We start from the raw sequence: 19,826 nt of genomic DNA on the forward strand, positions 1-19,826 counted from the left end.
ATCACCATAAGCACTTTGCAAATCAAAGGGCTTGTATATTTCAATACAGTCTGCTTTAACAACATCTTTTTCATCAGTTTCAAACACTTTATAAGCATGGCAATGTTCACTGAAATTTTCAACCACAAGCTTCTGAACTATGAAGTAGGTGTGACTATTGACCAAAACTATTGTTTTTATTCTGCAAAACACCGGCATCTCATGTTCAGAACCACAACAAATGACCAATCCTGTTCTGTACTCAGTCCCATTAATGTTAACCCAATTAGCAGAGAAAGCCTCTTCTGCAACAGCAGGCAAGCCTAGGGAGATCATTTCACTATTTTCCTCACTATCAACATCAAATGATTTCAAGGGCCCATACTCAACATGGCTTAAAGGACATGTCTCCCACTTGTATGCTATGGATGTTTGATGTTTTTTGGCAAGTGACACTGTGATGTTCTTAAAGTTCTTAAGGGTGTCTTTGAACACCCTATGTTTAGCCTCACCTCTCATGCTCCATACATGCAATAATGGCCCAATTTTTCTGATGCAAGTTGGGTAGTGCAACATAAAGTGGTGTTTGGGAATCATGTTCCTACCTGGATACAACAATTTGAACAAGTCATGATGTTCCATTGTTAAATGTTTTAGAAGCACAGTCATGCCATGTGTAACAGATGGAGAGAATATGATGTTAATTATTTGCAACAATAGCAATAGCATAGTCCAGTTCTGATTTCCTTCTGGCACAATATCACCAAAAATTAAAGGAATGTTTCTTATCAGACAAAGAGTCTGAATGGAGTTAAGACCTATACTATTACCACTACTGTCTAAGTTCACCCTTGTTGGACGATTTTTGCTCTCCAAGTAGCCATAGTCAAAAGCATAGATCCGTGACAAAAGAGCAGGTTTCGGCAGAAAATTGTCTGACAGATATTCCAACAGTAACTTTATCTCATATTGTGCTACCCCTTCGAGAATATCATGCATAATGTCCAAGGAAAAGTTCTGGCAAACATGAAAGAATTGAAGAGTGTTCAGTGTAGAATTCTTTCTTAAGCCAAACACATGTAGCTTTTGAGGATCAGATTGCAACTCACTGCAGTGCATTTCAAAAAGTTCTTTCCCTCGTAAGATGATCTTTGAATCATCCTCAGTATACACACTCTGTGCATCCTGTTTTGCAATTAAACACAAACGACAAAAGTAACGTCCACTGAAAGACTCAACAAAACCCAAAATTGAGTGCATCCCCAAGTTGTCCCCAGTTATCTGACATATAGTGCCATGGACCTTTTCAGATGAGAAGGGTAAATCAATGCCATGGCTCTCCAAAAACTTTATGTCATCAATCAGAGGCTGTAAAATAGGATCAAAGCCGTATTTTTTCACATCTTCTGCATGAAACAATGCAACCAAATGAATGTTCATCAATGCAGAATTTAACTTTGGAGGCAGATTTCTGAGGACAAAATAGATTGCACCAACTTTGTGAACACCACGTTTGGAACCAAGTGGATTAGCAGTCTCAAAGTCATCATAATAAAGCTGAATTTGCAAAGAAGTCTGTGGTTTTGAAAACAATGGATGAGACTTATAGTAACTCCCATCACAAAAGTCTTCATATCTGTCTTCTTTTGATACACATGGTTTAGCAAGCAGCTCGCAAATATAAGAATTGCGACATATAAATTTGATTGTTTCCAAAATTGGAATGTACACAAAAGTGTCTTTTACTGGTACCTGGTCATAAGTGCCTGATTTTTTATTTAACCTTGTATCATAGCGTATTCCTAAAGTCTTTTCCACTGGATCCACAATTCCCCATTTTTCACGGAAATATGACTTTCTTTTAGCTTCAGTGTCGAACTTCTCAACTGGATTGTCAAAAGTCTCAAGACATTTTTCCACTGGAGATCTAACAGGATTTTCTGTTGGCACAACGTTCAGTACTTTATGTTTAAACTCACAGTGCAGTCCATCAGCAAAATCTTCCAAATCACAAACAAGTGATGACACAAAACTATTTGCCAAACCACTACCATTGAGTTTACCAATAATTTTAGTGCAAATTGCTTCAGAATTTTTTTTAATTCTTTGACCTGACCCATTGTTTTCAGAACACCCAACCTCTAGGCTCTGAGTAACACTTGTTCCTGCAACTGCTATGTCTGTATCTTGTAATCTGTCAAAATCAGCTTGAAATGACTCTGAGGGTTCTGCATCACCACTTTGACAACAATCTTCATCATGAACACTATTTAAATGTTTTTTTAAACCAGAATATGTAGTGAACTGACGGCTGCAACCATCTTGTGAACAAGCCAACTTAAATTTGGTGCTTGGATAAAAACTGTGACCTAGTCGCAAATGACTTATCAAAGCCTGACTGGTGCTATGCAGAGTTTGACAGATAAAACATTTAAACATGGTTCTCATTCAACATTTTGGCACGCAACTCACGAACACGTGGTGACTCATCTGTTGAGGTGGCATCAATGTTGAATATGGTGGTCTGCACAAAACTGTAGAGATGAACCAGTGACTCGTCGTAAGATAAGTTGAACACGTAGTGGGATTTGAAAAGTTCATCAAAAGCACTGAGTGAGCTGGTGGCTTGGCAGGGGATGAGCTGTTTGTCCACTGCGATGTAGAAGGTGTCAATGCTGTTCTGGGTTCGACCAACAGCGAGGATGTATGGTTGTTTACCATCTCTTGCTTGCAAGTGTTCATCAATGCTGCAGCATGACTAAAAACAAATGAGATATTGACATATAGGCCTAGCTTATACTTGCTGAGTATGAACCATTCATTCAGTTTGACATTATGTGCCTTGCTAACTTATTACAAAATACTAAGACACATACTTCATGGAGAGGAAAACTAAAAAGTGCAAAAACTGAAAAAGTGTTTTGTAGGATTTTAAAAAGTGAGACAACATATTTACCTTGTGAAAGTGCACCATTTTGTGTGCTGCATCAGTTGGACTTATTTTGGTTCTCCTCTTTCGTCCAGCTGTGGGTGGCAAAAGTTGAAGGAGTAGCAGCAGAGAGGCCATGTCACTGTCCCAGTCTGTGTATGGTTGAATTTATAAAACAATTTCAAAATGACAGGTAAAAATAAATATTATTAAAATCAAACAAGCATGGTGCGACGCCTACCATTTACATCACTCTCTGTTGGTTTCTCAGCAGCTTTTATCAAACGACACAGGTCAGTTGACTGAGTCAGCTGTTTGGCTTCTTTAATAACCTTTGGCTTGAATGACATGTCCCACTTCTCAAGCAACTTGGTGGCTGTTTCAGCACCAAACAGCAGCAGGAAGTCTTGATTGACCTGTTCATCATACACACAGGACATAAAGACAGTGCTCAACATTGTTTACATTGCAATGTGATTTTGACCAATATGGGATATAGCCTGACTGGGATGACCAATGATCACATCTTTTACTGTTGCCATCCACATCAGCAAAACAAAAAAAAAAGGATTAACAGTTGAAAATATCAAGTGATTTGACTTACTAGTCCTTTGACATCCAAAAAGCGTGGAAATGTTTTGAAGACATCTGCAGTTCTTTGTGGATCATGCACCAGATCCTGGCGATGTTGGAACGTCATTTTCATCTTCTGAAATACACTTGCTTCATCAGGAGAGTGAACAAGAAATGAGATGGCCTCCTTGCAGGCATCTCCATCAAGTTGCTGAGGCAATGTGGTTGCTAATCTTCTGCGCTTAGGCCCTTGTTCTTGATGCACTGGGACTTCCTTCACTGGCCGTTTGGTTGTAGACCTGGACATGGTTTTGAGGCGCCACGCTATATATCCAGTGCCTTTCACTCCGTCGTAGAAATGCTCCTGTCACATTTAAACATAGATGAAAAATAAACATCAAATGCGATCTTACAGACTTTGCAGATTCAGCAAAAAGAAACCCAAGGACTATTATCATGTAACAGGTGCAATACATGTTAAACAACATCCACAATTTCAATACAGTTTTATGACAATAGTTATTACGAAAGAGGAATTAAGATTTTTCTTTTAAATCATTTAGCTGATGTAATTATTCCATGATGAAAACTAAATAATGTGCTGTTTTACAATCACTGCATGACTTACATAGCCGTTTGGAGAAAATGGATCCTTCAATGAGGGAAAGAGTGTAATTATTCCAAGGGCATATTTCTCCTTTTGCTTACGGGAGGGAATTCTGCTATAGAGGAAATACAATTGACAATGTTAAATCAGAAGTATGTGTCTTTACTGCAGTATACATTACAAGAATATTCCATATGGCCCATCTTTACTTTTTTATTAGGTACTATTACTCTTACCCATGTCTCTCAGTCATATCACTTGCCAATATGTTAACAAGCTGCCGCCGGGTGCGGTGGCTCAGTGAATTTTCGGCATTGTATTCTTCAAGAATTTCCTCTCCACCAGGTTTCCTAGTCAAGGCATTTTTAACCATCTGCTCATATAAAAGGGAAAATAATAACAATAAAAACTTGTTTGTCAGTAAAGGTGAAAGTTTAGAGGAATGTCAACAAACCTGTGAAAGACATATCTAGCAAGAAGCACTAACTTCTACTAACATTTTTTCATACAGGGAAAGTTGGGAACCACCATGTTTTGAATTTCAATTTGTATAACAATCTACAGTATAAATGGTGTCAACTCAAAAATACAAAAGACATTTTCTGTTCTCAATTACCTCTTTTGCAGCCTCTGACACAGAAACATTTGGTGCAGAACTGTCTTTGCTGGATCTACTGCGGCCTGCAGGAATGCCCTTTTCCCTGAGGTCACTGTCACTTGATGAAAGTGATATAGTGTCCGTGAGGGAAGATAATGTATCCGAGGAGGATGGTGTGGAATGAGCTAAAGGACAAAAATCTTTGGGAGAGATGATTTGGTTAACTTTCTTTAGGCTACTCCACAATGCCATTAATAACACAATTTCAATGTTCATGTTCAGACAACATTCTATACAAATATGACCCTGCCCTGTCCACTGTCATGTATATTGCATGAAGACAGGTCAATGTCATCTGCATCAAGAGCAAAAGAACTTGGCTCTACATTGAGTGGGCTATACTCTGAAAATTTAAGTTATGATAACATTTACCTTCATCTGAAATCTTTTCACGTATTGTCAGGCATAGGTCTGGTTGGGCCTCCAGTAACTCCAGAAAAATGTCTTCTTCGACAGCTGTGTCAGTTTCATCGAAAATATCAAGGTCAGCAGCATCCGGAAGTCCAAACTTGGTTTTGGCTTTACAAAAAGATAAGCATAATGTCACCTAAAACGCCTGAAAAACTTTTTTAAAAACTAATTTTGACTTTTTTATTTAGCTAATATTTATTAACAGCTGTTTTACCTGTCTTTAAAATGGTTAAATTAGACAAGTCTGCAGCAACAATATAGGCCTAGGCCTACTGCTCTGTACTGTTTTTAATGTCACACATTAAAATAAAATGTGTTAACATTTAATTCGTTTTTTAAATAGATGAGATGCAAACATGATGAACTGATACATGTGCAACAAATTTTGTTCTGCCAGGTTATCTTACCTTCACTGATGAATTCTAGATAAGTGAATCCTGCGTGCAATTTAATGTACTTCTTTACATTGAGGTATTTCACTTTCAGCAACATGTCTTACAACAGCACCTGGTGGAGAGAAGGGGGCACAGAATATTTTTTACCATATATTTAAACCATAGCTTAAGTGGCAACAAATCCGGACAACTTTAAGAAAATATTAGGCTATACATTGTGTGATGATCTGTGAAGGGGTGACAGACCACTTCAACCTCAGGAACATAATTTGGCTTCCCCCTGCGCACTAAAATAGCTGAACTTGGGTACACAGAAATAGCATCCAATGAATTATCCACCCATCCACATGTTTATAAGACGACAACGGCGATCTTCTCGTCTGCACGCAGGCTAGATACTTAGTTCTGCTATGTTGCGAGTAAATCGCTGTAGCCTACTTGGGGAAAAGCATCTCTGTTTAAACCATGTCAGGATGATAATCCACATAAAATTTCCTGTTGAACGCACACCTGCCTTCATCACGCTTTCACTTATGACAACAAATATCTCTTATACTGTAAATTAATGAGTGCAAGTCTTACATTTATATCGGGAGTTTCTGACACATGCACAGCCGTCTGGCTAGTTGCTACTTTGTGGTGGTTGTTTTGTGACACGACATGCTAGGATTATCAGTGGAGGCGACGTCAACGACCCTCAGTCGTTATACCGCTTTGTCTTAAACACTGGATGGTAGCCTATTTCACTAAAACTGTAGAAAAGGGGAAAATGTTCCCTTAGATTAGGCCTACTACAACATAGGGCTGCTCGATTATGGCAAAAATGATAATCACGATTATTTTCACTGAAATTGAGATCTCGATTATTTGACGATATTTATTTAACAATAACAATGTATTGAATAATGACTTTAAAGATTGTCAAAAAATAATATAAAATAGTGTGCAAATACTGATAACAGTGCAAATGTTTGCAATATAAAAAATAAATGAAAAATGTAAACATCTATGTTTAGTGAACGTTGCAGTGTTGCTCTGTGGTGCAGCTACAACACTGTAGCAAAGTTTACACACTATGTCTACTTGATCCACGTCTGACTCCGCGAACCCATAATGTTTCCACACCACTGAAGTTTTTTTTTACCTCTCTTTTCAACCAACGGCAGTCACTCTCCTCTCCAAATAACTTCTGCTTAGCTTTCCGAGCTTCCCTCGGGTCCTCTTAATTGTTGTGACACGTGTTCGAAATGCAGAGAGGTGCGCTCGATTTGCCACACGGAGCAGCGCGAGAGTAAAGCACGAGGGAGGGGCTAATAATCGGCTCAGTCATTTTTAATGATCGTTGAAAGCCCAGATCGTAATCGTGATTAAAATTCGATTAATTGAGCAGCCCTACTACAACATGTATGATATATCCTAACCGTTAGCAAGTAACCCATGCACAAACGCAGCGCGCCTTGCTTGGTCACTAACATCTAACAGAATTCCATAACCCCCTGCCACTTCAAAGATTTGTAGGCTAGGCTACTGCTAAACTCGCTGGTAGCACGTGTAATTAGCCTATCTTGACGCTTTCCAAAACTTGACTTGAACGTCTCCATGTGATTGTTTAGTTCACTTTTAAATAGGATATTTCTGAGGCGAATGTTCGCTTCCCTTAAAAGCAGTGGGCTAAACGCATTTGTCTTAGCTGCCAGCTAGGCTACCACAAATTCAAATTTTAACATTACATTTAACATATCCAGAGGATAGCTAACTCCTCCCTCGTTTCATTTAATAAGCATTGAACACTGGAAAGCATTTCTCTTATGACATTAGAACTAACTAGAATTGAGAATTATATTAAGCACGCATTTATTTTCGCTGCAATATTAACTTGTTATAGAGGATAGTTTAGCTACCTAAGCTAACGAATCCCATCTCTTACCGCAGATGAATACACTCCACATTAGGAAAATATTGCATGCTTCTGATAAATAATGTTATAGGCTAGTTAGTTACAATATTTAATAATGATAAAATAACATAGGTCTTGTTGTATAGTTCTTACCTGAACAACCTCCTCGATCTTGACAGCAAACTTCTGGCGGACTCCTCATGCCCATGAGCGCGAAAAACCCGGATGTGGAAATCAACTCCAAATGAGTGTTATAGTATTGACTCTTTGAAATAACTCCGGCTACAGAGCTTTTTCAGCACCGTTAGTGTTACTGTAACTCTCAAACCAACACTTTTCAACTCGAAATTTTTAACACCAGTAATTTTAACTCACATCAACACTTCGGATTTTGCTGTGTATAACGCTGAAAGTGATAAATCTATAGTGGGGTATCTACCCAAGATATTATTTGAATTTAAAGGGTAGGAAGTTTTGTTGACCTTTTGACTTCCTCTGGGTTACCAGCAAACAATTTAAAATCAGGGTTGGAGTGAAGATTGCACGTAAGTGATACCTTACCCATTACATGCATTTTTGCCTGTCATAAAACTTCCTGAAATGTCATTTTATTAGCAATCTAAGGCTTTGGTTTGAGCTGAGCTTTTTGCCTTAGTCACATTATGCACAGGCATTTTTTTAAGAAACTGAAAGATGCCTCATTCATTTCAGCATTACAGATTTTCTTTTAAATAGTCATTTCCATCTAGACCTAGAAATCACTGAATATTTTATGAAAATGGAGTAGATGTGGACTGACCCAAAACTCCCCCTATCCCTAACCTGAACCTCTGTGGCTTAATAAATACATGGGACAACAAGGAGTTTAGGAAATTTCTCTTTCCCATTAACTCTGTGGAAAGGTTTAACCTCAGTCACATACATTGCACTGATTTACAGCATCTTCTTAAAAATGAAATGCAGTAATGGCTAGGAGTTTTGGTATTAAACTGCAATACTAGCAAAAATACAAATTCTCTTTAGTTCTTTTTATCCTTAAATGCTGAAGAAAAGAAACAAAAGGAAAGGCTCTAGGTTTGATCATGAATGGAGAAAAAGAGGGAGTTAAATTATTGAAAATATCAAACATGTTTTATAAGAAATAGTTACAACTGATGACTGTAGATTACATTGCTTTACTCATTACACAATGCGAATTTATTAACCACTACTGATCCAGAATAAAGAGTTTATATAAAACAGATGCCATGATATCTATTCGGTACTACAGATTTTGCACTATGGCTGTCATTTATGCATTGCATACAATATTTGATGTGGAATCTGAGGATATCCTCACATGATAATCAATGATAAGGTATGCCAGACCATAAACCATATCTTGCTTTAACCTCCATTTGACTACAGAATTTATAAAGGGAACACTCTGCAGTATTCAATAATACTAGCAATGGAGACCTATGATGTATCTTCTGTTGCAACTTTTGTTGAGTTGTGCTTGTTTGTACCTCATGTAGAATGCAGGTTTAAGTCAATTTCACTTTTCTTTACTGTACTTTTCACATCCAGAAGCTATCCCTCTAGCCATAGCCATCAGTCTTTTATATTATTGTGCTCTCTGAGAATATAGTCATGAACCAGAGGGGTGTACAGTATGGTATAACGCGGGGTATAACGCGGTTCACCTTTCGCAGCCTTGCTGTTTCGCAGATTTTTTTTTGTGCAATTTTGTATGCTTTTTTTTTGCTGTACTATATGTTTGTAAGTTTTCTCCCCAACAAACACAACAGTGTCGACGAAACGTTTTGCACCATCAAAGGCACCTGTGGTAGCACCCAAAAAGCAGAGGAAGATGCTAACCATTGCACAAAAAGTTGGACTTCTGGAAATGCCAAAGGAAGGTAGAAGTTACCGTATTTTTCAGATTATAAGGGTTCAGAAACTGGTGATTTAGCACAAAAAATGAAGATTTTAATTCAAGTTAAGTATTTTGACGAGGAGTGCACTCTTGGTGCTGGCATGTAAGGCAATTACTGCAAATCAGAGTTCTGAAATTTTAAAATGTATAGATTTAAATAATGAATATTACTTTCTCAAATTACACTTTCATAACACAAAAGATGTGGAAATTGCTTGTTGGCAAATCAAACTGAAATGAATGTTAATGATTGTATAGGTAAAAAAATATAAGTATAAGAATCTTTACATATATTCTGAATAACGAAATGATTACATGCCCATTCCACTGATGATGCAATGCACAGTTTGCATTGCTGTAACTTTACAGCCGAGCTTCATTCATGGAAATGGGAACCGAAATACTATTCCCAGTAGTTCAGTTCCTTGGAATTCTTGCCTATTGATCCCACTCATTGGTTCCATTTGCCAATGAGTGCATGCCACAGTCAGCTGATTTCAGTTTGTGTGGAAAAAAGTGGAAAAAAGGAGCGCACTCCTTTTGTGTCCAGTGCTAACTGGACCCAGAACATAAACAGCTGCATTATGTTGCTAAAACAACTTTGACTCTTTGTAAGAATGCTAACACTAAGCTAGCCAGTAGTGACAATGCTCAAGCTGAATTAAGCCCAGCAGCCAGACCCTGATCTACAATGGATAGCAGATGGATGAGCAGTCAGGCTGCAGCCTCCGTTTCTACATGTTCATGTTTCTACTGTAGAATCACTGTGGCAATCGCTTTGGAGTCTCTTTGTGCTGGCTTTTATATTTGCTTTGTGCTGCTAGCTTTGTGTTCATACCTACTGACACAGTAGGTATTGACACTGGGTGTCTTCATTAGGATAGGGATTTTTGTTGGTCTGTGGGACTGCAGCCTATAGGTTTATATTGTTAAATGGTAATTATGAGGCAGTGCATATGAGATGGTAATTATACGGAGAAAGGCAGAGTGATGTAATGAGGAGCATAAAAAAACTTTTTTCTCGTGGAAGTAAGAAAGTAACATCGTGCAATACTTTTAAGAAACGTCTTCTGTGTAATTTGTATAATACATTACTACTGAGTAATGACACCAACACTGATCATAACAAAGAGGTGATCAGTGCACAAACATTTGACCACACAGCATGCAACTAATTTGCATGAATGTAATGTCTTTGATACTGTAAGGGTCCTGGGTTTTTTGACTAGGTGTTTTGAGTTTCCTGTGTTTTTTGTCACTCTGTATTGTGAATTGTGTTCTCATTGTTGGTCTTTGGTTACTCCCTTGAGTCTAGTTTCTTGTGTTCCACACAACAAAATACAGTATTTCCTTCTGTGTATTATTTATCATCTCTAGTCTTTTGGTTTTGGTTCTGCCTTATGGTTATGTCTCTGTGTTTCTTAGTTGCTCTGTCTCCACCATGTCAAGTTCACGTCTCAGTGTTATACTTCCTGTTTTACTTTGAATGTCTGTGTCTCATGTGAGTGTATCCTGCTTTGCTTCCTTGTCTCGTCAGTTCTGATTTCTCCCAGCTGTGCCCTCCTTCTGTGTCTCATTCCCTCGTTATTCCCCAGTGTATTTAAGCCCTGTGTTTCGCTGTATCAGTGTTGCGTTGTCCCTCAAGGTGTGTGCTCCCTTGTGTGCCTCTCTTTAAAGTTTAGTTTGTATTTTCCCAGTTTAGCTTTGTATTGTTATTTGTGTCCCACCACGCCAGCAATAAAGCTGTGATTTTGTGTTCACCCCTCGTGTCTGAGAGCCTGCATTTTAGGTCCAACTCCTGCCTGCCACACAGCAATTCTTGACAGATACGCTGTGTAGCGATGATGGTGACTCTCAAATCGGATAAAGAACACACTCAGAATCAATAAGAGAATAGATAAGGAATCAAATTGTTAATTGATAAAGATAAAGGAATCAGATTCGTTACATTCGTATCAATTCCCATCCCTATTAATTCATGACATCAGTAGGGTGTGGTTTAACAAGTTTCTCATATAAAACAAACTCCCCCCCAGCAGAAAATGTATATTGCACTTAAAACTTGCTGTAAATAAAAGATGTCTTGAAAAGAAAGCACTTACACTGAAGACATAACGTTTTTGGGAGCAGCTTGTTTCTGGAATCACCACAGTCACACAATACTCTGTCTTAAGCGATGATGGTGAATCTCAAATCGGATAAAGAACACACTCAGAATCAATAAGAGAATAGATAAGGAATCAAATTGTTAATTGATAAATGAATGTATGAAACTTAATCTGAGATCAGTATCTTCCATTTCCTGAATATTTGCCAGTTCAGCATATAGCCAAAACAAAAAGCGACTTTAACCCTAGATGATCCGATGGTGACTGGGTGGTTAACGATGACTCAGTCTGGTAATATTATCAAATCAACCTCTACTGTTCTTGATTAAAATTATTTTACGATCTGACTTTGATGAGCAAACTAAAGGCTGCTTGTAACTGTGATCAATATTGCTTTTTTCATGCAACATACCACTACAGATTCGTTTGCAAATGCAACAACATTTTCCTAATTGTCCACCTCATTATGTATCAGCAAAATCATAGTTGTGTCCTTGTGCAGTCAGATATATCAAATGATGTCACTTTCAAGGTCCATGGTTATTTTTATAGCCATTACATCCCACCGGTAGAAGATGCCTAAACATTTTGGATCATGTCTTACCTCATAAAGTATTCACAACCTAATGAAGCAAGAATTCATAGATAACCCATTTCAAGTTGTGAAAGGCTCAGAAGAACTTTTAGAGTAAGGTTTTATGTCACACAGACACACTTTGGAAAGAAAAAAAGAAAGATATTTTCTTCAGAAAATTCAAAGAAAAGTTGAAATACCGTTAATATTTGATGAGCAAGATCAAACATACACTGACATCATCAAACAAAGGTTTCAGAGGGTCTGGGAGTGGAATGAGCTGTACAGATGACCTGACATCAGATCTGCAAGATACAGTCATAGTATGGAGGGGCTCAAGGAAATCTCTGAGGGTACAAGTCAAAAAGTATAAGAAAAAGGAGTATCAAATTCGTATTACGATAAAACTCAGAAAGTTCCTTAAAAACTACAAATATGTGAACTGTTTTAAATCCATCCGTCCATCTATCACTTTTTAATGAGGTCAGTTTATGTGGAAGTAATCTTTGTGATCCAAGTACTCAGGCTTGAGACAGGTCTACACACTCTATTTCAGACAGATTTTTTTCTACTGTTGGCTCTGCATGATGTCAATAAGGATACAACCACCTCAGGCACACGGCAGGGGCTGTATATTCACAAACCCTACCCACCTGCTGGTAAAACCCGTTCTGTGTGATATAAGAACGGGACTTAAATGAAAGAAGAGAGGAAATAAATGAGAAGTTTCAGGCAGTGGATAGGATGGACTAAAATTTACATAGTGTTTTTCTAGACTTTACAAATTTCAAGGTGAAGCCTTTGCTCCCCCCCTCTCAGTAATTGCTTCTTATATAAGAGTGAAAGTTGCTAGCTATTTTGATTTTAGCTGTGTTCAGATTATGTTCTTAAAAATAAACTACAACCAGCTTTTTTTTTTTTTCATGTGCCCTGCTTTCTAGTCTACAAGTCTCATCGTCAGGCTATTTTTATATAAGTTACTTTTTCTTCTTTTCTTTATATCATGAACAATTTACACCCCATATGACATAGAGGAGTGCACATTATACTATGCAAACTTGGAATGTGTTATTTTCAGCCCCTGCAATTAATGTGTGGGAGGATAGGAGAAGAGCGGTAGAGTTTTATTCAACCGAAGCTGTAAAGCAGGAACAAACTGTTAAACAAATGTTACGTAAAAATAACGTATAATTTTTTATAATTACTTAACCTTGGCCGTAGGTATTACAAGTTACTGTATGTAATGATAATTTCCACCTTTATTTCGTGCCCCATTAAACCTGCCCCTGTATATATCCTGTTTACATTCCGCCTGTTAGCTACAGCTCCAAGGGTGGGTTTGTCTTTAAGTACCGTGTGGCATGAGTGGGTGGTTCGTTGTTAGTCATTCTGTGTTAACAGGATTCAATAGTTGTGACATGGGAAAGGTTTACACAGACAACAAAACAAAAATCTTGGACTTTGGAATGGAAACAGAGTGGGAGTCTAGTTTTAGTGCGCCAGCAGATATAAAGACTATGTAGACCGAGGGTGCTTTAGAAAGGTGTTTACTACGTTTTGATTGCAACAAACTGAGGGTGCATACAAGATGTTATTTTTTAACTGGCACAATCTGTAACTACACTATTATTACAGAAAAAAATGGTCAGCAATAAAAGGCTGTAATTTAAAGCAAAAACATCATCACAATCTGATTTTAGAGCTGTTGCTAAGAACGCACACCTTTCAAAATTAAACTAGAATTACCACTTTTAAAGTCCCAGGCGTAAAAGTAGTAATATTGTCTTTTTACACAACTTATATGATTGTGATTTATATGATGACAATTTATACTATATATAAAAACCTTGCTGAAATTTGACTGGTCCCAACAAAATATTGTGTCATCACAACATCAAGGATCGGTGGAAGCCTGAATCCCCCCTTTCAAGGAAAAAACAAAGTGGTTCCTTTTTGCAGTGTATTGTAAATGCAAGAATTTGTAGTGATGTGAAAAAGGAAGTTTTTTTTAAAATACTATGAATACTATGTAGAGTACAGCCTTACTGCTTCCACAGAAATTAAGAGGGTAAGTAGCAGCCAGCTACTGCTAATCAAATACATGTGATTAACTGATTATCACCAATAATTTGGGGTCTTGGGGGGGGGGGAGTATTATAGAATACAAAACCCAACAACAGTAAAGCAGGGTTGTTTGGAAGGGTAACCAGGAGAAAACATCTTCTCTCTAAAAAGAACATAGCAGGGTGATTTAAGCTTTCAAAGTGGCTTATGGACAAAATCTTTTTTCTGAAAGAAGTACCTTTTGGGACACAAAATATTATATTCTGCTTAATCCTAACCTATTCATACAAATTCATGATTCTCTTTGGATTTTCCTGTATTTCGAATGACAGCTAACATGGTGGGAGTTGCGTAGGAAGCGAGTGTTACACGAAGACAGACCCATATTTGGGATCTTCCCACTGAAGTCCTGCCACAGTCTTGTGCTACGGGCCAGACCTTGACAGTAACTGTTGAGCAGAGGCCAGAGTGTGTCTCCTTTACTCACCCTCAGCCAGAATTTCCTAACCAGGTTTGACCAGGTGACATTTTAATCACAAACCTAGTTCTTGAAATGTTAGCAACCTCTGTTGCAGCTCTAGCTAAAGAGGGAAAGACTGCTGGGATGAAGGAAAAAAAAAAGAAAAAAGAAGAAAGGTAAATTAAGGCAGGAATTCAACCATAGCATAGAGTCAAGTGGTTCATTTTAGTTTCACAAGAAGAAGAAACATCATCATCACGCAAGAGTGCACATCATCATCATTGTTCTCTATCTGCAACAACAAGCACCATTTGGATTATAATATCAGCCATTGTCATTCTGATTCCAACCATCTGCGGTTTCCATGGTGAAAACTGTGAGAAGCAGAGCCCACACACAGGGACTTGTCAGCAGTCATGAATATTTTTCATTGAACTCTGCTTGTAAAACAGTGGAAGAAAAAAAAGCACGGCATGTCCAGCAGGCATTTCCATAGAATTAGCCAGAGATCCACTTCAATGTCAATTTGAATTTATATTGCAGACTTTCATTTTTATGAATGTCAAAATATTTCACATTTGAATGCAAATATTCTGCAAACAACAACAAAAAAAGTGGATTGAACTACTGTTTCCCTTTTAAATCCCAGCTGTCTGTTCTAATGTGACAACGCTGTCACCGCAAACGCCGCGCTGAAAACAAACAGTGCACAACAAGATTAGTGCGGCGTGAATTTCCAACAGGCTGGAAAATCCGATCGGAAAGTGGTCGACCCTTGCCAACACAAATGGGATCTGTGTTCACTCTAATTAGTTTTTAGAAGCAACCTTCATCGGTTGAACTGCAGTCATCTCACTCGCTGGAGAGACTATTGTTAACAGTCTGATGCTGTAAAATCAGTTGCAATGTGGTCCAGGGGGGTTGTTTATATGTCAGGAATTATTCTGTATATATTTTATTTTATTAGTCATATTATGTGAATTAATATTGTGATCATTTGGTGTTAAATAATGGACAAATTGTAAAACTAGATAAAAAAAAAGCCAAAGAAAAGGATTATAGGTCAGTAGAATTAGATTCTTTAAGTGTGGTAAATACTTCAGAATGATCTTTAGTTAATTTTGTTTTGTTTATTGTTTATTGAAAAATGAGGTGCTATGTAAAATATTAAATAAAAATAAAATGTAATCATTGGCTAGTAACTTAATGAAAAAAGTACAAAGACAACATGTCAACAAAGCTTAAAATGCAACAACACACTTGATGCAATTTTGAATTTGCCAACATGTTGATTGTCTTTTTATTTAAAAACACTGTGTTTGAGAACTGCGGAGACAAGTTCAGGTCCTACATTGTCAAATGGACATAAGGATCATATGATCTGCCAGCTGAGGATGAGGAAATACTTCAGCAAAATCAATCAATCAATCAATCGATTAACCTCCTAGGACCTGGCGTCCACATATGTGGACATCATATTTTGGGATGTCTAGACGAAAATACTTAATTTTTCTCTACAAGGGCCTGATATCCACTTACAAGGACATTATACTGCCACTGTTCTATCAAAATTTATCCTCATATGTGGATCTCATTTGTCTCAGAAACAAAAATTAGGTAAAAAAAAATCTGGTAATTCTTTGGTTTTACATTCCTCAGGTCCCAATCAACCCAAATAGCAAAGAAAAATTTAAAATGCATGCCATGAAAGAGTTCGGGTCTTAGGAGGTTAAATCATGTGTGAGACATGGTTAAGAAAAAAAACATTTAAGAGATGGAATTTAATGTTAAAACTAAAAAAAAAATAAAAAAAAATCATGAATATTTGAGCTTCTTTACTATTTTTGCTATGAATACAGTTTATCTTCTCATTTCCCGATTCATCATCTGCCTGCAAATGCTGTGTTACTTTCTCCATTCATGTTTGTTTTATGTTGTAATTAAATGTTGACCAAAATTTGGGTTCATGATTGACAGGAATTATGTTTGACTCATTATTAAAAATGCAATGAAGAATTGGAAAAACATCACAGGTTTGACATTGTTTCTTGCGGAAATAATGGGTTAATCTCAAAGCACAAGTCATGTTCTTTTAGTTGACATGGATTTTACCTCATTATTTTTTAGTAGTTTTCCAGTGAATTATTTTCCTTTAACTTGAATTCAAACTTTATTTTAAAATATTTACAGTAGTAAATATTCAGTTTAAAGTTGTAACAAGAACAATTGTGCTTCACGTGGTCTAAGTGGGTTCATCTGGGTTCTTTTTTTTTTCTCTAAGAAACTAGAAATACCCCCAAAATAGCATCACAAAGAATACTTACAGTCCAGTGGACAAGAACAGCACACTTCATAACTTGTTATTATGCCTTTTATGTGGAATCAATAGGCTGCCAAAGCTGCTGACCCATTTCAGTATAAAATAATCACTGGCACCCATGACCTCAGCAAACTGCTGCACACTATCAGCACTAATCAATACAAACAACTGAAATACATTTTGTTTGGGGTCATCAGTTTTTGAAAGTTAAAGTCCTGAGTTTGTTGCAATTGTTGCAATTAACCTTCAATTAACCTTTAATTGTAAACACTGTAAATAAACTTAGTGAGACATTTTAAGAGAAAGATACTATACAGTACTGAGCAAAAGTCTTGAGCCACCCCTCATATTTTGAATTCAATGAGCTGGATTTTCTTGAAATTTCTCAAAGCAGTATTGAGCACATCTTTCACTGTCAATGATTTTTCTTTCATTTTCACTGCAATCGTGTATGACCATTTTCAAAGCATTTTTCTTTGGGTTGTTAAGCCATGTAAGACTGACCTATGACTCAATGACGTGTAGTTGAATCTATGAAAAGAAGAAATCCAACAAAGACATGACCAGTGATGGGAATACCGGCGTTACTAACGGCGTTACTTTTTTCAGCAACGAGTAATCTAACTAATTACTATTTCTATCGTTACAATGCCGTTACCGTTACTAACAAGAAAATGCGGTGCGGTCGCGTTACTATTTTTCAACAAACAGACGGTTGAAGCTGTCTTCAGCTTACCGCAGCTTATCAGTTGCATGGAAGTAGCTGTCTATGTAAGTAATCTGGGTGCTACAGCTTCAAGCAGCTGCACGTGGACGGCAATCGCTTTCTGCCCGACGATCACTTTTTTGGCACAACACCTGGAGCTAGGGGGCAAAACAATCGCATGAGCACTGCTGTTTGACTGAGGAAGAATAAAGTAGTCGTGGTAAGCCAATCACATGACCACTTCAAGATGACAAAGCAACAAGTTTTTAAATTGTGTTGATAGGCCACGTAAAACCAGAGTCAGGATAAACAATATATACGCGGCGTTTTTTCCTCAATAGTTTTGTCACATTTACTGTCTAAGGACAGCGCTAGCAAGCACTCTCTGCTTATGACAAAAACCCCAAAACAAAACAAAAAACTGCCATTTCGTGTTGGTGGAAAAATGCACCATGTCGACCAATCAAAAATGATATGGCAACATGACATTTGGCTGTTTAGGAAGAGGGGGGAAGTTTTAGGAGTGATAGCGAGAGAGAGAGAAAGAAAGAGCAGAAAAAGAGAGAGAGCGAGTTTTGAGATGTGAGAGATTTGTGACGTTTAGCATGTTTGTAGTGTGTAGTTAATGTGTTGTCTTGTGTAGTTAGTGTGTAGTGTTGTGGATAGTTTTGTGTTGTGTGTCAGAACAATGAGGTGACTGCTGTCTCCAGGTAGAGAACAGGAGTGATACACCTGCTGCTGTCAGTCCTGCAGGTATCAGGCTGTGATGTTCTCCTTTAGTGCGCATGCGCCAACCAGCGTGCAGCCTGTTACAGTCGCTCCTGCTTTTCTCTTAGTTTAGCTTTTTTTTTTTCTTACGTATTCTTTTTTTTCCTGACTTGTATTTTCCTCCGTTTTCTATCTCTTACTCAATCATGTGGATTGACAGAGTTTTTGTTCTTCTGGTGGCCGTGGAACTGTTACTTTTATCAAGGAACGGGACCGCGGCACATCTCCTACACGCACGGACTGTTTACTCCAGAGATCAGCTGATCGCCCTGATGCCGGCCGGTTCGCTGGCCAGGCCCGCAGAAGTACCAGCTGAAATTTGGAGGAAAACACATCGGGGATGCAGAGGTCAAGGACAGAAGAGAAGAAAAAATGTGACGGTGAGACAGCGGAGGCTCGAAGCGAGGAGGAGGTTTAAACCGTGTCTGCCGTCTATCGTGATGGGTAATGTGCGATCGTTGGCAATTAAAATCGACGAGCTCTCAGCACTGGTACGGAGTCAGAGGGAATACCGAGAGTGTAGCCTGATGTGTTTCACCGAATCATGGCTGCACCAGGACATTCCCGATGAGAATGCTTCCGTGGAAGGCTTCCACACTGTTCGGGCGGACAGGGACAGCATCGCTAGCGGTAAGCGGAAAGGAGGTGGGCTTGCTGTTTTAGTTAACAACCGGTGGTGTAACCCTGCCAACATAACAATCAAAGAAAGGATTTGTTGCCCGGACACTGAACTGTGTGCTGTTGGACTCAGGCCGTATTATTTACCCAGGGAATTCTCTCACGTCATCTTGGTGGCTGTTTATGTACCCCCCTCTGCTAACCCCACAGCTGCATGTGACACTATCCACTCTGCCATAGCTCGGCTACAGACTCAGCACCCGAGTGCCTTTATTGTGATCTCGGGTGACTTCAACCATGTATCACTGGACAATACACTACCAACATTCAAACAATATGTGGACTGTCCCACCAGGGGAGAGAAAACTTTAGACTTACTGTATGCTAACGTCAAGGATGCATACAGCTCTTCCTCCCTCCCCCCACTTGGTAGGTCAGATCATAACCTGATTCACCTCACCCCCCGCTATGTGCCAATTGTGAGGAGGGAACCTGTGACCACCAGGACTGTCAGGAGGTGGTCAGAGGAGGCCTTAGCAGAACTACAGGGCTGTTTCGAGGTGACCGACTGGGAAACACTCTGTGAGCCTCACGCCGAGGACATCAATGGGCTTACTGAGTGTATCACAGACTACATAACTTTCTGCACCGACTCCATTGTTCCAGCTCAGACTGTTCATTGTTACCCAAATAACAAGCCGTGGGTGACTAAGGACATCAAAGCCCTCCTCAACAACAAGAAGAGGGCTTTCAGAGGGGGCAACAAAGAGGAGGTGAGGAAGATCCAGGTGTTACTAAAGGACAAGATCAGAGAGGCTAAGGACAATTACAGGAGGAAGCT

The 19,826-nt window shown here is 38.4% G+C and overlaps 1 protein-coding gene across 1 annotated transcript; it reads right to left on the reverse strand.

The window, feature by feature from the left end:
- Positions 1-2,410: 2,410 nt before the first annotated feature.
- LOC146642501 (uncharacterized) lies at positions 2,411-7,842 on the reverse strand. Its single transcript, XM_085398717.1, has 10 exons — positions 7,603-7,842; positions 5,565-5,664; positions 5,119-5,265; positions 4,705-4,886; positions 4,325-4,461; positions 4,110-4,203; positions 3,513-3,845; positions 3,150-3,324; positions 2,936-3,060; positions 2,411-2,737 (listed from the first exon to the last, which is right to left on the reverse strand). The coding sequence occupies exons 2-10, from the start codon at positions 5,647-5,649 to the stop codon at positions 2,411-2,413; spliced, it is 1,605 nt and encodes a 534-aa protein (XP_085254843.1). The 5' UTR covers positions 5,650-5,664; positions 7,603-7,842.
- Between the last annotated feature and the right edge of the window lie 11,984 nt (positions 7,843-19,826).

The sequence above is a fragment of the Rhamphochromis longiceps genome, linkage group LG23, assembly GCF_057381845.1.
Source record: "Rhamphochromis longiceps isolate RC_006_pf linkage group LG23, R_longiceps_female_GT1.1, whole genome shotgun sequence".
Lineage (NCBI taxonomy): Eukaryota > Metazoa > Chordata > Actinopteri > Cichliformes > Cichlidae > Rhamphochromis > Rhamphochromis longiceps.

What these genes read in the sequence shown, in the direction of transcription:
- LOC146642501 (XM_085398717.1), bottom strand. Translation starts at nt 5,649, where the DNA reads ATGTTGCTGAAAGTGAAATACCTCAATGTAAAGAAGTACATTAAATTG. An exon ending in CATTTTCTCCAAACGGCTAT is followed by an intron (nt 3,846 to 4,109) that starts GTAAGTCATGCA and finishes TAAATGTGACAG; the next exon opens with GAGCATTTCTACGACGGAGT. An exon ending in AAATGGTGCACTTTCACAAG is followed by an intron (nt 2,738 to 2,935) that starts GTAAATATGTTG and finishes ATTTGTTTTTAG; the next exon opens with TCATGCTGCAGCATTGATGA.